This window comes from Scleropages formosus, unplaced genomic scaffold, assembly GCF_900964775.1.
Source record: "Scleropages formosus unplaced genomic scaffold, fSclFor1.1, whole genome shotgun sequence".
In the NCBI taxonomy this organism is placed as follows: domain Eukaryota; kingdom Metazoa; phylum Chordata; class Actinopteri; order Osteoglossiformes; family Osteoglossidae; genus Scleropages; species Scleropages formosus.
In genome coordinates this window covers 208,155-224,883 of record NW_021641044.1, presented here as the reverse complement: position 1 = coordinate 224,883, position 16,729 = coordinate 208,155, and the positions used below count along the sequence as shown (strand labels likewise).

General features: G+C 42.9%; 1 protein-coding gene across 1 annotated transcript; it reads right to left on the bottom strand.

Annotated features, from left to right (window-relative positions):
- Positions 1–178: 178 nt before the first annotated feature.
- LOC114909767 (glutaminase kidney isoform, mitochondrial-like) lies at positions 179–15,749 on the bottom strand. Its single transcript, XM_029249561.1, has 18 exons — positions 15,257–15,749; positions 14,672–14,771; positions 12,909–13,030; positions 11,462–11,591; positions 11,223–11,302; positions 10,802–10,965; positions 9,643–9,701; positions 7,491–7,523; positions 7,165–7,223; positions 6,992–7,058; positions 6,714–6,764; positions 3,461–3,637; positions 3,008–3,139; positions 2,008–2,100; positions 1,693–1,754; positions 1,526–1,602; positions 1,337–1,400; positions 179–1,144 (listed from the first exon to the last, which is right to left on the bottom strand). The coding sequence occupies exons 1-18, from the start codon at positions 15,445–15,447 to the stop codon at positions 991–993; spliced, it is 1,815 nt and encodes a 604-aa protein (XP_029105394.1). The 5' UTR covers positions 15,448–15,749; the 3' UTR covers positions 179–990.
- Positions 15,750–16,729: the final 980 nt, after the last annotated feature.

Sequence of the window (16,729 nt, the reverse complement as noted above, 5' to 3'; positions counted from 1 at the left end):
CCCTCAGCACCAATATGGAAGCCTCCATACAGCACAAGGTTAATCATTTAAAGCAAATGACACAGTAAAATGTGTGGGCCTATTGAAAGACACAGCACAAAAATCTGAGGCATTATTAAAATCGGAAAATTCTCTTTATTTACATTTACGAAATAAATACATCATGACTTTACTGCCTTCCAAATCAAAGTGAATGGTTTAACAACCAGCGAATAGACACACTGACGTGATTTCAGTCTCTACCACAGGAAAAAATGTGGATGGCAACAGTTAATTACAATTTACATTTCATTAATGTATTTGCTAATATTCACAGAAATTTTTATTTACACTTTTACAGTGTTCACAGTAATTTACCACAAAATTTCCCTGATAATACATTTTACATTAAACAAAGCATTTTCTTCAAATAATCATATAAGACATGAAAACATTTCTCTGTTCAACCACCCCTGACAAATTGATTTGAATTTTTTAAATTTGTCATCTACTGTACAGATCATAAATACATCATAATATTTCGCTCCATTACTTTAAACTTAAAGGCTGATAGGACACACGATGCAAGGTCGGTCAAAAAAAAAAAAAAAAAAAAAAAAAAAACCTGAAATACTTCAGAAGAGTGCACTTGATGTATCTTGTGTGTGTTTGTGAGTGTACAGATATTTCTAAGTAGGCCAGAACATTCACCATTTCCACTGTTTTGAAAAATTTACTTAGGTGTCCTTGGTCACCTTACAATGAGTAATGTACACTGGAAACCACATTTTTGTAGAAAAATGCATATATGTATTCTCACACACACACACACACACACACACTCTCTTGAACCTACTTCCACTAGCTATTTCATGAGAGGAGAAGAGGGGCCTTTCTTTTAGATGACTTGAAAGAACAAAAATGTACTTGTGAGGAAAACGAAGGAGAGCAAAGGTCCCACAAAGTACTCTGACATTGCACTATGTTAGGGTCCACATATAGGCAGCCAGATCAGGCAACACCTTTCATGGTTTCCAGTTTCTGGTTGTCCTCCATGCGAGGCATGGACTCCGGTGCACTGTAAAGATGGTGGTACTGCTGCAAAATCTTCACCACGTTCTCATGGCCAAACTGCACAGCATCATCCAGAGGAATGTTCCCCCACCTGACGCAGGGGTGGGAATCATTTGATGGCAATGACACCTGAGTCACATTTCTTAAAGAGGGAGCAGAACAAGCAGAGGAGACTCTGATGCAAGAAGTCCAAATCTTGAGAATAAGTAGGGGTGGAAATGATAGAGGACAGAGTCGGAGCAAAGCAACAGAAAGAAGCAGCTGCCTAATAACACACCCTTACCTGTCCTTGACAAAGGGGTTAACTTTGCAAACCTCTGTCAGGAACAGCACCACATCCACATGACCTAAGTGTACAAAGTAAGTCCAGAGCTGAGTGTCATTAAATGGCCTGATGGGTTTCAGTGCATTACTGTTAACTGTTATTGAACAGAGTCCATGCATATGAACGAAAAAAGACTTGAAAGCCCACCTTCAGCTGCTGCCACATGGAGGGCTGTGCGCGAGTCATAGTCTTTGAGCTCCATGTTCATGGAAGACAGCGCAAACCTGCACGGCAGGAGGCCAGCAGGGAAGCTTATCTCAATAGAAGCACTGCACAGAACTCACAGACATGAATACACACCGTTATCTTCCTACCTTCTCAAAGCTGACACGTCCCCGCTGTAGGCTGCAAACATCAGGTTCACCACAGACTTGTTCTGAATAGACAGGAGACACCCAAGTGACCCGGGAGGCTGAACCACTAGACATTACACAGCTATTAAAATCTGGTGGAACCTCTGAAAGGCCAAATGTTGAAAGGATGCGCACTTTCTGCCACGTCTCCGACTCAAATAAAAGGAATTTCTCGGCATGTACCATATGAGCATAAAATACTGTTTAGGAACTGTCATTTGTCAAAGTAGAGAGAAGCAGAACTGGCACTTCCATTTAGAAGGAGGTCGTGCTCACCCTCTCGTCGTCTGACTGTCGCCGGGGGTCCAGCTTCTTCATAAAGTGTCTCAGGTTGTCGTAATTGTGGAAGTTGAACACAGACACCAGTTCCTGATGGGCGGACCATGTTAGTGAGTCATCTGTGAACACGCTTCAGGGACAGTAAGCAAACTGATGCTGTTTTGCGCAGGTCATCAACTTTACTAAACAGGTACAGCCCTTAAACACACAGTACTGGTATCATCATGAGGGGTGGACCCAGATGACTGACTGTGAACCCTGACTCGTGCAATCAACAAGCTCACTTTAATTTGAATTGAAAACAAAGTCTTTTTAAACTTGTTTGCATGTTGATGCTGCTTTGGTGTGTCTATAATTAACCTGAGTAAAGTGAATTCATTGTATCTCTTTCAGACAATCCTCAGCATTTGTGCTGCATTCCCTACAATATGTCTTGGACAATTAATTCAACACATTTCACTAACAAACACTGTAAGCTAACTTGTGTAGGCATTGCTGTATTACTGCCTTTACAGTCTACAGTGAGCAAAAAGTTCATACACAGTTACCCTAAGGAGCATTTACTTTTGAGCTGGAGTGTCAGTGTTTGTCAGAGTTGAGCTCTATGGTAATTCCTGGTCACTGAGCCAGTCAAAGTGGATCAAGTCATTCATGGCAAAACTGTTAAGAGATGCTTGACAGCAGCATGTCTCAGAGAAATACATCCCTTTGTTTTCAGTCCTGTGTTTTCCTTATTTTACATTTCCAGTGTTTTCCTAAGATTGTGTCCCTCACCTGTATTTTTTTTTTTTTTTTACAATAATCCTTTGTTTGAATCAAACATAACATCCCTTGTGTGTTTCACAAAGGATGTAGTTTTCAGATTGAGTATGACTTAAAATATCTACAGGAGCTTATTAGCTCCCCAGTCTACTGCTGATATTTTAAATCAAGGCTGAAAACTTGCATACTTGTGTAAGGTTTGCATTTTTTTCCTTTCAGTCAAGGCCTGCTTTACCTGGCAGAAGTGAATTCCGCGAACACTGTTTCCAACCTTGTCTAAGGGGGGAGACCAACACATGACCCCCATGATGTTGGGCACTACCAGCAGCACGGCTCCCGACACCCCTGACTTTGCAGGCAAGCCCACCTGGGGAAGAGGAGATAGTACAGGGACTGCAAAGTGTGTGTAGTTCTTTTTAACAAGCTTTCACATATGTCTCCCATGTGTACACATTCATGTGTGCATTTCTGTGTGAGAGCATCTTTGTATGTATATATGTCAGTCCATGTGTTTGTTGTCAGAGCAGGTGTGTATATCAATTTTGTAATTTTATCCATCGATACATGTATATCAGCCTTATCTGTGCGCCTGTGCCTGACTACGTGTCTCTGTCCGACAACATATTTGTTTATATTAGCAGGAATGTGTGCCAGATTATGAAAGTGTTCCAGGGAGGGTTGGACTTACATGGAAGGCAAACTGGCCCGAGAAGTCGTACATGCCACAGGAGTGCATGAGGCTGAGTGTGTTGCGCACGGCCTCAGTGCTCAACACCCGCTCACCCGTGATGGGACAGATGCCACCATTGGCAAGCGTGGCGGCCATCACGCTACCGGATTCACAGGTCACCTCGATGGAGCACAGCTGAGGGGTCCGAGGGAGGAATCCAAGATCGGAACAGGTGCACATGAAAACAGGCAGGTTTTTTTAAGAGTATAATTCTCTACAAAGGAGGAATCTTGCCGAGCACAATGGAAATACACTCAACTCTACATAACAGCCTTCCGTACAATGAAAAATAGGTAAAACTGCTTGTGGTATTATATACACCTTCTTTCACATAAATTCAGTACAGTGGCATTTTTGTCTGATATGCGGTCATTATACTTCCATAAATAGAAATGTGTGGAATACTGAGAAAGATGCAACAAGCAATACAACTGCAATACAACTACACACACAGACAAACCCCTTCAGATGACTGCCGACAACACAACTCCCATTCCCGGTTATTGGTTCAGTGCAAACATTCAACACAACAGCAACAAGGTAAATGTGAGACAACCACTCATGATGGGATTATTTAAGAAAATCATAGAAAAACTAAACTATGTTCAGAAACTTAATTATGTTTACCATCAGGCAGCATGGGACAACTGTCATGTTGACAATCTCAATCAATCACAGATATCAACTAATGTCAATCTAATATCACAAACTAGAAAAGCTAATTCATTATCACTGATATTAATGTTATTATTATTACAAATAACTTGTGCTTTTTGCCAAAAGTTACTCCCAGTGTTAGGTTACTAATAATTATTTACCAGTTTATAGCTAAGTAATTTTTTACAGCATCAGCCCAGTGCAAGTACCTTGATCAAGGGCTCTAGAGCAGGGATTGGGATTCTAACCTGGATTCTTAAGGCCCTATAGAAATAAACTATAAAAGTGAAATTATTAATTGGGTCACTGAAATCAATGTGTTCATTCTGGGAGCAGAGTTAAAGACTGAGTCAAGCTGTATGATATGCACAGAAACAGGGACTGGTGAGGGACGAGGCATAAGGAAACTCCGTGAAGCAGCTTCTATCTGTCAGGACACCTCTCTGTTGTCCTTTGGGTGGTGTTGCCTGCTACTGCCGAGGGGTATAAATGAACTGTGATGAGAACACTGCTCCTCCTCCCTTTGTGTCTTCACTGCCATGAACACTTTCAATATTAAACCAATAATATTGCATGCTATTAACCATTCAAATAGCTTTAACAACAAATACCCTTAGACTACAGCAAATAAAGCCTTAATCTCTGTTAGTAACATTACACGTGCCTCTGACAGCACGGTGTCAGCATGCCTCACAGACTGACACAGAAGGTGTGCTTGGGAACTTTACTTCTTTATACCAAGAAGTTCTGTGAGCTAAATTATGAAAATGTGTCTCTCCAGTGTACTGTGTACTGTGTCTCATATCCTGTGCCTGTGAGGTAGACTCTGGAGCACTGCAACCCTGCACTGGACAAGCAGTTACTGATAACAAATGAATGAATGAATGAATGAATGAAAGTGTAACATTAAAAGACAAGCTACAAATAATAATTTTGTTACAAATATTGTACAAATGACAGGGGCGCAGTGGCGCAGTAGGTTGGACCGGGTCCTGCTCTCCAGTGGGTCTGGGGTTCGGGTCCCGCTTGGGATGCCTTGTGATGGACTGGCGTCCCGTCCTGGGTGCGTCCCCTCCCCCTCCGGCCTTACTCCCTGTGTTGCCGGGTAGGCTCCGGTTCCCCGCGACCCCGTATGGGACAAGCGGTTCTGAAAATGTGTGTGTGTGTATTGTATAAATGTGTTGGTGTTATAATTGCAGTGGAAAAAATACCTTTCATTTTGTTTTTTAATGAATTTTAGGTGACACATTTTTCACCTAGGGACGAATTTTTTGCTTTTTTCCCCATTTTTAATTTTTCCCACAATACACACACACACACACACACACACACACACACACACACACACACACTTTCGGAACTGCTTGTCCCATACGGGGTCGCGGGGAACCGGAGCCTACCCGGTAACACAGGGCGTATGGCCAGAAGGGGAGGGGACGCACCCAGGACGAGACGCCAGTCCGCCGCAAGGCACCCCAAGCGGGACTAGAACTCCAGACCCACCGGAGAGCAGGACCCGGTCCAACCCACTGCGCCACCGCACCCCCCTTTCCCACAATATGTAATGTTATTTCGATCATCTCATGGAAATTTGCCTAATGGGCTGGTTTCAAGGAACAAACGAGCCCAGTTCAGTGAGGGGCAAAAGCACACAAACACACACACAGTGGCTGAAACCGCTTGCCCCAAGCGGGGTCACGGGGAACCGGAGCCTAACCCGGCAACACAGGGTGCAAGGTTGGAGGGGGAGGGGACACACCCAGGACGGGACGCCAGTCCGTTGCAAGGCACTCCAAACAGGACTCAAACCCCAGACCCACCAGAGAGCAGGACTCAGCCAAGCCCGCTGCGCCACTGCAGCCCCCGCCGAAAGAACTGCATCTACTCAAGCGATGAACACCCGTGGATCCAGTGGAAAGTAACAGACTAAGTTTATTTAAGAATCACATGTCTGCAGCTATGTCTCTTTCTCTAATGTAATGCACAAATTTGTATTTTTGCTGAGATGTACAGTATGTCTTTTTGGAGAAAAGCATCTGCTAAATGAATAAATGTAAATAAATGTCAATGTAAGTACTGTAGATAACAATGGGAGTTGTAAAGGTGCCCCCTGCTGGTCACAAGCACAAACACATAAACGTAGGTCTTACTGCTGCAGTGTAAGCAGGCATTTCAAGAAACTGAAGCTACTTATTGTTGATATATATGTTATTGTTTCTTAATACATTTTGCTTATTTGTTTAAATTAATATATTGTGTACCTACTACAAATGCTACGAAATCAACTGAAATCGCATTATACTACACTTATATACACACTCTCAAATACATACCACATCTGAATAAAACACAAAAATTTTTCAGTCTGGACATTTAAGATTCAGTATGTCACACATGGCCCTTGGACCAGTTCACAAAAAATTATTTTTTCCTTCATCAGATCAGAGCTGAATGTGCCACATACAGGTTCTCACAATGACACCAACATTGAAAGCACACAAGCTCAGGATCAGAATGTGAATGTAAATGTTAGTCATCACATGCTGAAACCCACCTGGAAGTAGAAGTCCAGAGCATCAATCATGTCGGCCCCTGGGGGAAAGCACTGGAAGTGTAAATGGAGAAAGATCAGTACACTCGCACGGACATTTTTCCTCACATTTCCAGCAGGCCACTTAATATGCATAAGCATCACATCAATATCATGAGCATATTTTGTTTCTGCTGTACACTTGTTTATACTGAGATGACAATAAACATAATCATAACGTTTCATTCTTAACTGTTTCACTTCCTTAAACCATCTAGTCTTAATTTACAAGTTCTGCTTACTTTTTTCTCTTTCAGGTAGTATCCAATCGCATAATTCCTGTCTCCCGTCTCTTTCTCTGATTGAAACCTGTAAATCACATCAGTTATATCATTTAACGGCAAAGTTTTCCCAAAGTACCTGTCAGCTGTCACCTTATTCAGTATTTAATGGTAGTTAAATCAAAGAATCTTACGTGGCATTACTGAAGCCCACAAACTCTCTGCCTGCCATCTTAGTGATGAAATCCATCACCTAGGAGACAGGAATGCCCATATTAACAAGTCATTCACTTTCTAAAAGTACTTTGTCCTGACAGGTTGCAAAATCAAAAAAGTTAATGCAAAAAAAGAAAAAAGGTGAGTGCTGAGGGAAAAATAAATTAGAGGACAGGTCAGGTCACTGAGCTTGTATAAAGAAGAGAAACCAGATGTGCAGACTGCAGCACGGATGCTCAGTATGGACAGGAGGGCTACAGGCACTGGGATGCGCTGCTACTTCTGTGCAGGAAGACATACTCACATAGTCGAACTTTGATGCCTTGTTTGCGCCAGGCTTTGGAAAAAGAAAGAGGAGAAATATTGTAACATCCCAAAGTTTATTTTTAAATATAATGAAAACAATTAACTATTTAGTCATGATTGCTGATGTGAATATAAGTCAATTATTCATCCGAGTGTAAAGATGATAGATCTTTTTCAAAGGCTCTAGAGCCCTACTGCAGACCAAGTAGATGGTTTAGCTCTGCTGCTACAGGAGTGTATAGACAGTGTATGGAGCATGTGCTAAAGTGGCAAAGTACAGAAGAAAGATGCTCATGTCCAGATACAGTTTCAGCATCGGGTTAAAAATCACAGCCAGGTCATAAGCTTCTTTTAATTTAGAGCCACGTCAAGAAACTGAAGCCAAGCAATTAATCTTCCAGCAAAGTGTGAGGGCCTGTGTTGGCATGTGTGACGGTGGAGCGTCTGAGAAGGGGGACACAAAATATATTCACATGGCATGCATTCTAACAATCTGCTCCTGTGCTCCACAGCTCCAAGTCTAAAATCACTGAACGATGTGAAACACAGTTAGCATCTGTTTCCAAACACTGGACTCACTGACTGATATATTTCAGTTAGCCGGATACTTTTTTCCCTTAACATAATCTGCTACTTCCCCCTTCAAACTCAGTCCTATCTTTACCACTTAATGCTTTTTCAGATACAGTATCTGCTATCTGTCACTATTTGAGAGACATCACCAAAATTAAACATACACACCCTCTCTAAAGAGTCTTTTCATTGGTTAAGCTGACACGACACACCTCCCTGCTCCAGGCCCCTCAGTGTGAGGGGAAAAGACAGCATGAGAAGGCACCTGGCTGTCACCAACCGGGGCCAAGGTCAAGATATGAGAAAAAAGTCTAAAGGACTATATGTGACACAATACAGGTCTGTTTGTACACATGTCACGACCAGATTGGCTCTCTCAGTCAGTGGGTCAAACACTATCAGGTGACGTGGTTTCTGATCATCAGACCCTTTATTTTGAAATGTTGTTAGAGATACTATGCCTCGAAGAGTGTGTGGGTGTGTGTGCATGTCCGTGCACCTTTATTTGCTTTTGCACTTTGCCACTTTGTGGGCAAATGGGTCAGCAAGAAATGCAAATCAAGTCAAACTAAACTGCAAGCAATAAATACACTTTCCCATGTATAAAGACAACATCTAAATGTATAAGACCAAAGAAGAAGTGCGTTATATTATCTGCTAGCAAACAGTTGCACCTCTGACACCCTCTATTATACTGGTAGTGTGTCAGAGGGCACGAGGGATGACTGTCTTAAGTCTAGGACTACTACAGTACAGTGAACAACAGAACAGAACACAGGAAGAACAGGGCTGTGCTGTGAAGCTGTACATGTAGTGGTGTAGGATCAGTTATTATAGAGACAAGAGAATTTGATATTTACTTAGTTGCTCCAAAAACATGTAGACTCAGACCCTCTGAAAGATCTCAGTATTTCAACCTACATGGATGTCATCAAAATAATGTTGGCTTTCCAGATCCACAGTTAATCTCACACACACACACACACACACACACACACACACACACACACACACACACAGTCTGAAATCGCTTGTCCCAAGCAGGGTCGTGGCGAACCGGAGCCTAACCTGGCAACACAGAGCGCAGGGCTGATAGGGGAGTGGACACACCCAGGACAGACACAGTTAATGAATAGCATAAATTATATTTTAACTATGTTCAGCATGTATGTTATTACATTTACAGTGATGCATGTGGGAGACCCTTTTCTTCATAGAAGTGTACAACTTAAACAGTAGTGTCTCCCACAGCAAATCAACAGACACACAGCTTAGTTGTTCTTATTTGTAGTAATGTTCAGAACATTTGGAAGAGCATGAGAAAATGCTTCAGAAAAAGAACTCTGTTTTACATTGTGTGAAAAGTACAACAGTACTAGTTACCAATACTTAAGAACATTTTTCTATGGGCTATATTAAGTAAATTAAACTGTTTTTTATGAACCTAAATTTTAATGTGACAAATGGAGGCAGGGGGTAGATTTGACTTGGTTGTGATTTATAGATTTTTAAACAGGTATCTCCTGATCCACTTTTAAAGTGACTGTGTACAATCATATGACACACATAACATTTACCTTGATGAGGGAGCTGATGACAATTGCCCCGGCGTTGACCATAGGGTTATGGGGCTTGTCTGCAGAAAAAACGCAAAACTGTAAACACTAAACTAACCTCTACTAGTAAACACCTTGAACCTTCTGATGCTAAGACAAACATGACAAGGTCAGTCATGACAGAGATCAAATTCATGGCATGAAAGTAAGCAACCTCACAAACTTTTTCAGAAAACTGGCAATAATTTACTAAGAATAACTCAGTCAATTTGTTGATTTGATATTCATCTGAATGTACAACAGAGATAATGTATCACCACACCATTGACTGCAACTGACTGATGCAAAACCTCCAAATTTGTGGGAAATCCCACACACCCCTCCCACAGTCTCTTCAGCCTCCTGCCGTCTGGGAGGAGATACAGGAGCATACGAGCCGGCTCCACCAGAGTGTGCAACAGCTTTTTCCCTCAAGCTGTCAGGATCCTGAACTCTCTGTACCACCCATAACCACCCATTACATACCAGAATCCTGAACTCTGACCACTGGAACCAAACCCACCCCATCCAGAAGGACGGCAGCCATTTTCATACGGTCAGCAGAGATTGTCCTCTCAGGTCCCTGATAGTCTCTGCTGAAAGCTCACTAACATTTACATTTACATTTATTTACACTTAAATTGGTATCCACCCAAAATATAGCTGCTGTATTTCTTGAATACATTCCACATCGACCTACATTAGGCCACACTACCCCTCTTGTCCAAATAATTATTGCACAAAAATACTCACTTTTTTTGCACTACCACTTTAAAATCTATTTACATTTCAATTTATTGAACTAACCACACCACTGCACTTTATTCCATTGTGTTTTTAGTTTAGTAGTTAGTAATTGTGAATTGTACTGTAGTAGCAATAGTATATGTTGTACATGTCTTGTGTCACACCGTGGTCCAGGAGAAACGCTGTTTCAGTCCAATGTATGTTATAAACATATTGTAGAAGTGACAATAAAGTTGACTTTGACTACTCTGATTCATGGGTGTAACTGCTAGCACTGTATGATATTTTACACGCATGTTTTTCTGTTGCTTAATTCTGCCTTCACACAGTTAAGGTCATTACCCACCAACAAACTCAGGAAATGGGAGAGACATGGGGAATGGGAGTCACCCACCTTCTTCATCCAGGGACAGCTTGTTGAACTTGAGCCCACTTGGTTCCTTGCCTACATAGCGGTGCACGCGCTCCGTTCCAGCTTCGTGAACCGCAATGGCGTACTCCAGTGGCTTCACACACGATTGCAGGCAGAACGGCACCCTGGTGTCGCCCATAGAGTACCTGTGCAGGAGACACAGTCCCATGGACTTTGACAGTGACTCAAGCCTCTTTCTGAAATTAGGATCACAACTGCAAGTTTCTGTAAGGACCCTGCTGATGCACTCTTGAAAAAGGTTATTGAGTTTGTAAGAAAATAAGAAATGCAGTGAAATATTTAAGTGCACAAGAGACTGAGCTGGAAGCACCTACAGGAGTAGTTATAGAGAGGAACACACACATAGCTTGGTGCACACTCAGCAAGAAGATTTTCTCTTTACCTCTGGCCATCCACAGTGCACAGAGACACACCCCACAGGTCTGGGCTAAACTTGGCCAGGTGGGGAATGTAGTCTGCTACCTGCACACCGAGAATGAGACATCACATCAGTGTTGATCAACAGAAACAAATGTAGACTCCTTATGGTGTGTGTGTGTGTGTGTGTGTGTGTGTGTGTGGGAGTGAAAAACAGAGAGCAATAATAATTTAAAATATAAGAACGTTGACTGAAATACCCACACGTCCGTCCTCCTGCCTCTGGACTTTGTGGTAGATTTGATTGATGTTGGCAACAAAAGTCTCAAAGTCCGGGATGATGAATTTCTTCCTGAAGGCCTGGGTCAGCAGGACAATATTGCTGCCCACACACCTGAGGTGCAGGGAAACACTGCATCAGAGGAAAGCTAACAATGAGCAAGGCAACCAACTGCAACATTTATATCTATTAACGTCATATGGCAGCTGTGGACATCAGACTTTTCACAGATTGTGTAAACTGTTAAACACCCAATACACAGCAAAAGTCCCCTCCTTGGATATTCTGAGTTTGCAATTCCATCAGAATAGGAGCAAGAATGTGTCCTATGAACCTGCCAAAAAAAGTATGTTGTGTTAAAAAAAAAACAGATGGATAGAAAGTTGGGCCATGTGAATCCTGTAGGATCTAACATGCTTTTAGATGAACCAAAACACGTCACTCATACTAAGAGTAGGTGACACCATGCGACCATCATTTACAGTATAACTCAATGGAACTCACTGGAAAATATTGTGGTTTCCACACTAAAACTATTCAAACTGCAATTCAAACTATTCAGATACTGGGTCTGATACTGACCTGCTGCAAGTCGAATGCAATGTCAAGGAAGAGTAATATACAGACCCTGTCAAAAATTTGACACACCTAGACAATCTGGGCAATACTAGTATGGAAAAACAGGACAGAAGAGTGAAGGCAAAGCAACACACAAGTGTCCATGTGCTGATTTCCTGCTCAAAGCTGGTAAGTGAACGTTTTGTGGAAAAATGACTTTGCAGCAAGAAGAGGCTCAGGCTCTAGCCAAGTTCATACCACATTGTACAGGTGCCTTTTTAGCTGCATACTGAGGTTCCACACACCAGTAAATGACAGGTGACAATGACAAATTACAAATGAGTGTCCACTATTTTCACTCATCGACTGTAGAAAAGCATGGGGTGGTGCACTTGGACCAAAACATGTGCTTCACACTATGCAGCCTACAATATGGCAACATGTGAAGAAAGTGATACTAAACTCAGGTTGTTTTTATTTTATACTTTTTCACTCCAGGCCACACTTGTGCCTTGCATGTGCTCCTGGGAGAGCTACCCGCAGCTGTTGGCCATCAATCCACTTTCTGGCCCTGCTGTCATTCTCCTGTGCTGTCAGAGTACCAGCCACGTCTCCCAACAGACATTCAAAGGAACTGACAAAGTCACACTGACAGTTGAGTGTAAACAGTGTGTATGGGTCAACACTGTTTATACACTACTAGTCATCCATAATCTAAGAAGTACAAGCCCAAGCAGATAGAGGTACATTACCTTCTGACCCTGTCCACTGAGTAGCTCCTAAAGGTCACAGTAAAAATAGCCCATTTCCATCAGGAGATTCTCCAGTGATGGCTGTGCATGAGAGGGGATACGGCAGATATATGGGACTCACTTTCGGAAGAGCTCACTGTCCATCATGACATCACCGTTTGACTCCCGTACAGCAGATCGCAGTTCCCTCATGCAGTCACGAAGCCGGGGGTCAGAGGTCAGCAGACCTGTGCTCTTCACAGCCTGTAAAGCATATCAGCAATCTGTATGAAAAAATGTGACCTGACTTCCTTTGAAAGAGCTGTTCCATTTCAAATACTTTAAGATGAACCCCCTTAAATGAGAAAATGCTTACCAAAAAATCCAGCCAATACTAGAGTGCTGTGGCATATAGTAACACTTGATATTGGACCATACTGTAGATGTGAAGGCTTCTTTACATAATGGAATTTCCAAATCCTGCACATTTTTACTGTACCCTCATGTAGGCTCATGTTTACTTTACCAACTTAAATCTTAATTAAGAACTTTCACTGACCAAATCTTTGAAACCTAAATGAATCAAGACAAAGTGATCCATTGCACAAGACAGCTCAGCCTTCAACTTTTAAAGAGCACACTGATTTAAAAATAAGTACTTCTGAATCCTTGTTGGACTTTCTAATTGGCTCGAGTCCCAGAAACCAATGACAAATTACTTTTCATTGTTTCAAGAGAGATGCATCCTATGCAGTGGTAAAACTGGCATCACACATCTTCACTTTCAGACTAACAACCTCGTGATAAAACATGTGACAAATAAACTACTATCCCCAGTGGAGAGTAGTTTAGATCACTGGATGAGGTGCTGAAAGATCTGGGTATGCTGACAATGTTTCCCGTGGGTGGTGAGGAGCACATGTGTGGAAACAGCAGGGGAAAAGTTCTGATGTGCTTCTCCTTGTAGACTTAGGGGTGAGGTTTTAGCAGCTGGAGTGAGCACACTGACAGAAAAACTTCATTAATCTTTGCATCTGGAGGAGAAGGTTGAGCTTTGATCTCATGAAAAACAAATACCACAGCACATAGTTCTTTTAATAGAGCCACGCTCTGCTAATATGAGCACATGCCCAAGTTTACGTGTCCAGTATGATGCAATCTTACAGGAGGATGTAAAGAGCAGGACAGTTTTGCAAGTCCCAAAAAAGTGAGAGAGCAGCACCACTGAGAAAGATACTTAAAATTCATTGAGCCTATAAAGATATTCTATGATTTTACAAATCAGTCAGTCACTTTGAAACTATAATTTTGAAGTAATAATAATAAGAAGAAGAAGAATAATAATAATATGATGATGGTGACAATGATGATTTGATCTATTTTGCTACAGCCTTGCATGTTTGCAATGTAATACAGATCAGCGACAATTACTGGGAAATACCATATTTAGTTGCACTGCTCCTTCTCATAAACCCACATGCTGGATGAACTCGCAGAAGGGGGCTTTTACAACCGGCTGCAGCTGGCTGTGGATGATACCATTCCAGGGACTGATAACACGGTCGGCCAAGTTTGTGTCTCAGTTACTCAGTTATTTATTGACTTACTTGCTGCATTTTTTTTCCGACACGCAGCTCATAAGAAGAGAGATTAATAAGTGGCAGAGTTAATAATCCAGCTTCTGTGCACTGCCTCCTCCAAACTGTCTGTTTATCAATAAAAACGGTAAATGGTGTTTGTGCATGTGTGTGAGAGAGAGAGAGAGAGAGAGAGAGAGAGAGAGTATGAAATATACACTCCATGCCTTACTTCAGAATTTATTGATAATTTGTCTTAAAGCTGTTGCTGTTTGTGCCCAAAATCCATTCCTGGTAATCTGACTGCAGTGCTGTTGGAAAGACTCACGGAGATGAAGCGAGAAATAGAGATCCTGTCCTCTCCATCTGTGATGGTGTAGAAGAGCATATCTTCCAGTCCGGAGAAGATGCCCTTCCTTGACACGTTCCTGCCGCACATGGACACCAAAGTCTCGGTGAACGACGGGGACATGAGCAAAAACACAGACAACACAGTAAAGAGCTACAGAGACAGTAATGGAGACAGTTTTTTGCCAAGAAACTTTCTGACAAGATCATGTGCCACACAAGAAGAGGACTGGAGAAATGCTAAAAGTTGCTTCAATAAAGGTTGTTCCTTTAAATAAAAGCTCAGCCTGTGTATGTGTTTTTTTTTTTCCAGAAAATTTTAAATGGTAACAGTTAACTCATTACAGAAAACCTGTAATGCTCTTAATAACTTTGTTTTCTCACAGTTCAGTTTGTCTGCACTCACTGCTGCTGGCTACGGTTGGAATTACCATGGTAAAGCCCGGTGCTGCATGATCATGCATGCAGGTGACGTTTGTCTTTTTTCTACTTCAAGTCAAGTGTCAATTATTCGACCCGTACTTCACTTGTACTTGTCATTTAACGTGTGTGAAACACCACCCACCCGTGCGGGTCTCTGCCCTCCGCCTCCGCGGCTCCCTGCACCGGGGCGCTCGAGCTCAGCAACCGGTCAGCCCTCCTCGGGAGCGCGAACCCCGGCGCGTCCCCGCGGCACAGAGCCCTGCGCGCGACGTCCTTCAGCAGCGCCTCGGCGGCGCCTTTTCTGACCCCGCGCAGTGCCTTCAAGCAGTACATTTGCGATACTTTTTTTTTATAAGGTGTGAGAGCGATGAGGCCAAGTGGAGAATGGACGGCGGAGACGGCAAAAGGTCCGGCGAGCCGCGACTGTAAGTAACCGACCAGTGTGGTCAGACTCACTCACTGTGTGTGAGGCGAGGCGAGCGCTGTAGCGGGCAGTGCACGTGCCCACCCGAGGCTCTGTCATCCCCTGCGGCCAATGAGTGAAGGCGCCGGGACTCTGCCAAACTGCCAAGGACTTTTATGGCGAAACAAAAAACCTTCTGCTAAGGGCAGGGCTACAGCAGATGACGTGCCGTCCTGTGTTTATTTATTCCTTTAGCAGACGCTTTTCTCCAAAGCGACGTACGTCTTTCACAGGAAATGCAATGTATGCATTACGTTAGCAGAAAGAGACTTAGATGACGTGTGAGTCTAAATCAGTTTATTTGTTACTTTCCACCATATGAACTAATGTACATCACACAAGTAACTGAATAAATCATGTTTATTATTATTATCATTATTATTATTATTGTTGTTGTTGTTGTTGCAACGACCCACGTTCCTGTGGGTTTGAGCGGGAAAACGCATGCATTGTAATTGGTTGAATTTGCGTGACGTACGGGGAAATCGGGAGGGGAGGGGGGTTGCGCTAAGCAGGCTGGGAAAGCTGGCTTCTGTTGCAGGTCCTTGAGGAAAAGAGGTTGTCGGATCGAGAACGTTATTTTCCTGTGTGCCGGTGTTCTAATAAACGTTCGTCGTGAACGCTTTCTCTGCGTCATTCTTCATCCCATCCGAACCCGGAGAGCTGCGCACCACATTATTTATTATAGTTAAGCATTTACTGCACACGAGGTGCAGCAGGTTTGGCCAGGCCTGCGTTTGTGGTGGGTCTGGGATTCGAGCCCTGCTTGGGGTGCCTTGCGGCGGACTGGCGTCCCGTCCAGGGTGTGTCCCTCCCCCTTCGGCCTGGCACCCTGCGTTGCCAGGTTGGGCTCCGGCTCGCCGCAACCCCGCTCGGGACAAGCGGTTATAGCTGGTGTGTGTGTGTGTATATGAGTAGCTGCGTGAAAGTGTATCCGATATTCAACAGTTATGATCTCAGAGTTAGAGAATGTCAACATTTACATATCACATGAAGCTAAGAGATCATTCATGCAGTATGTTAATATGTACTGGAGCAATTTAGGGTAGAGGTGATGGGATTCAAACCTGTAACCTTTGCTTCAAAGGCTGCAGTGCCAACCACTGCAGCACCAAATGTTCCACATAAACAAAAATGGATTACACACACACA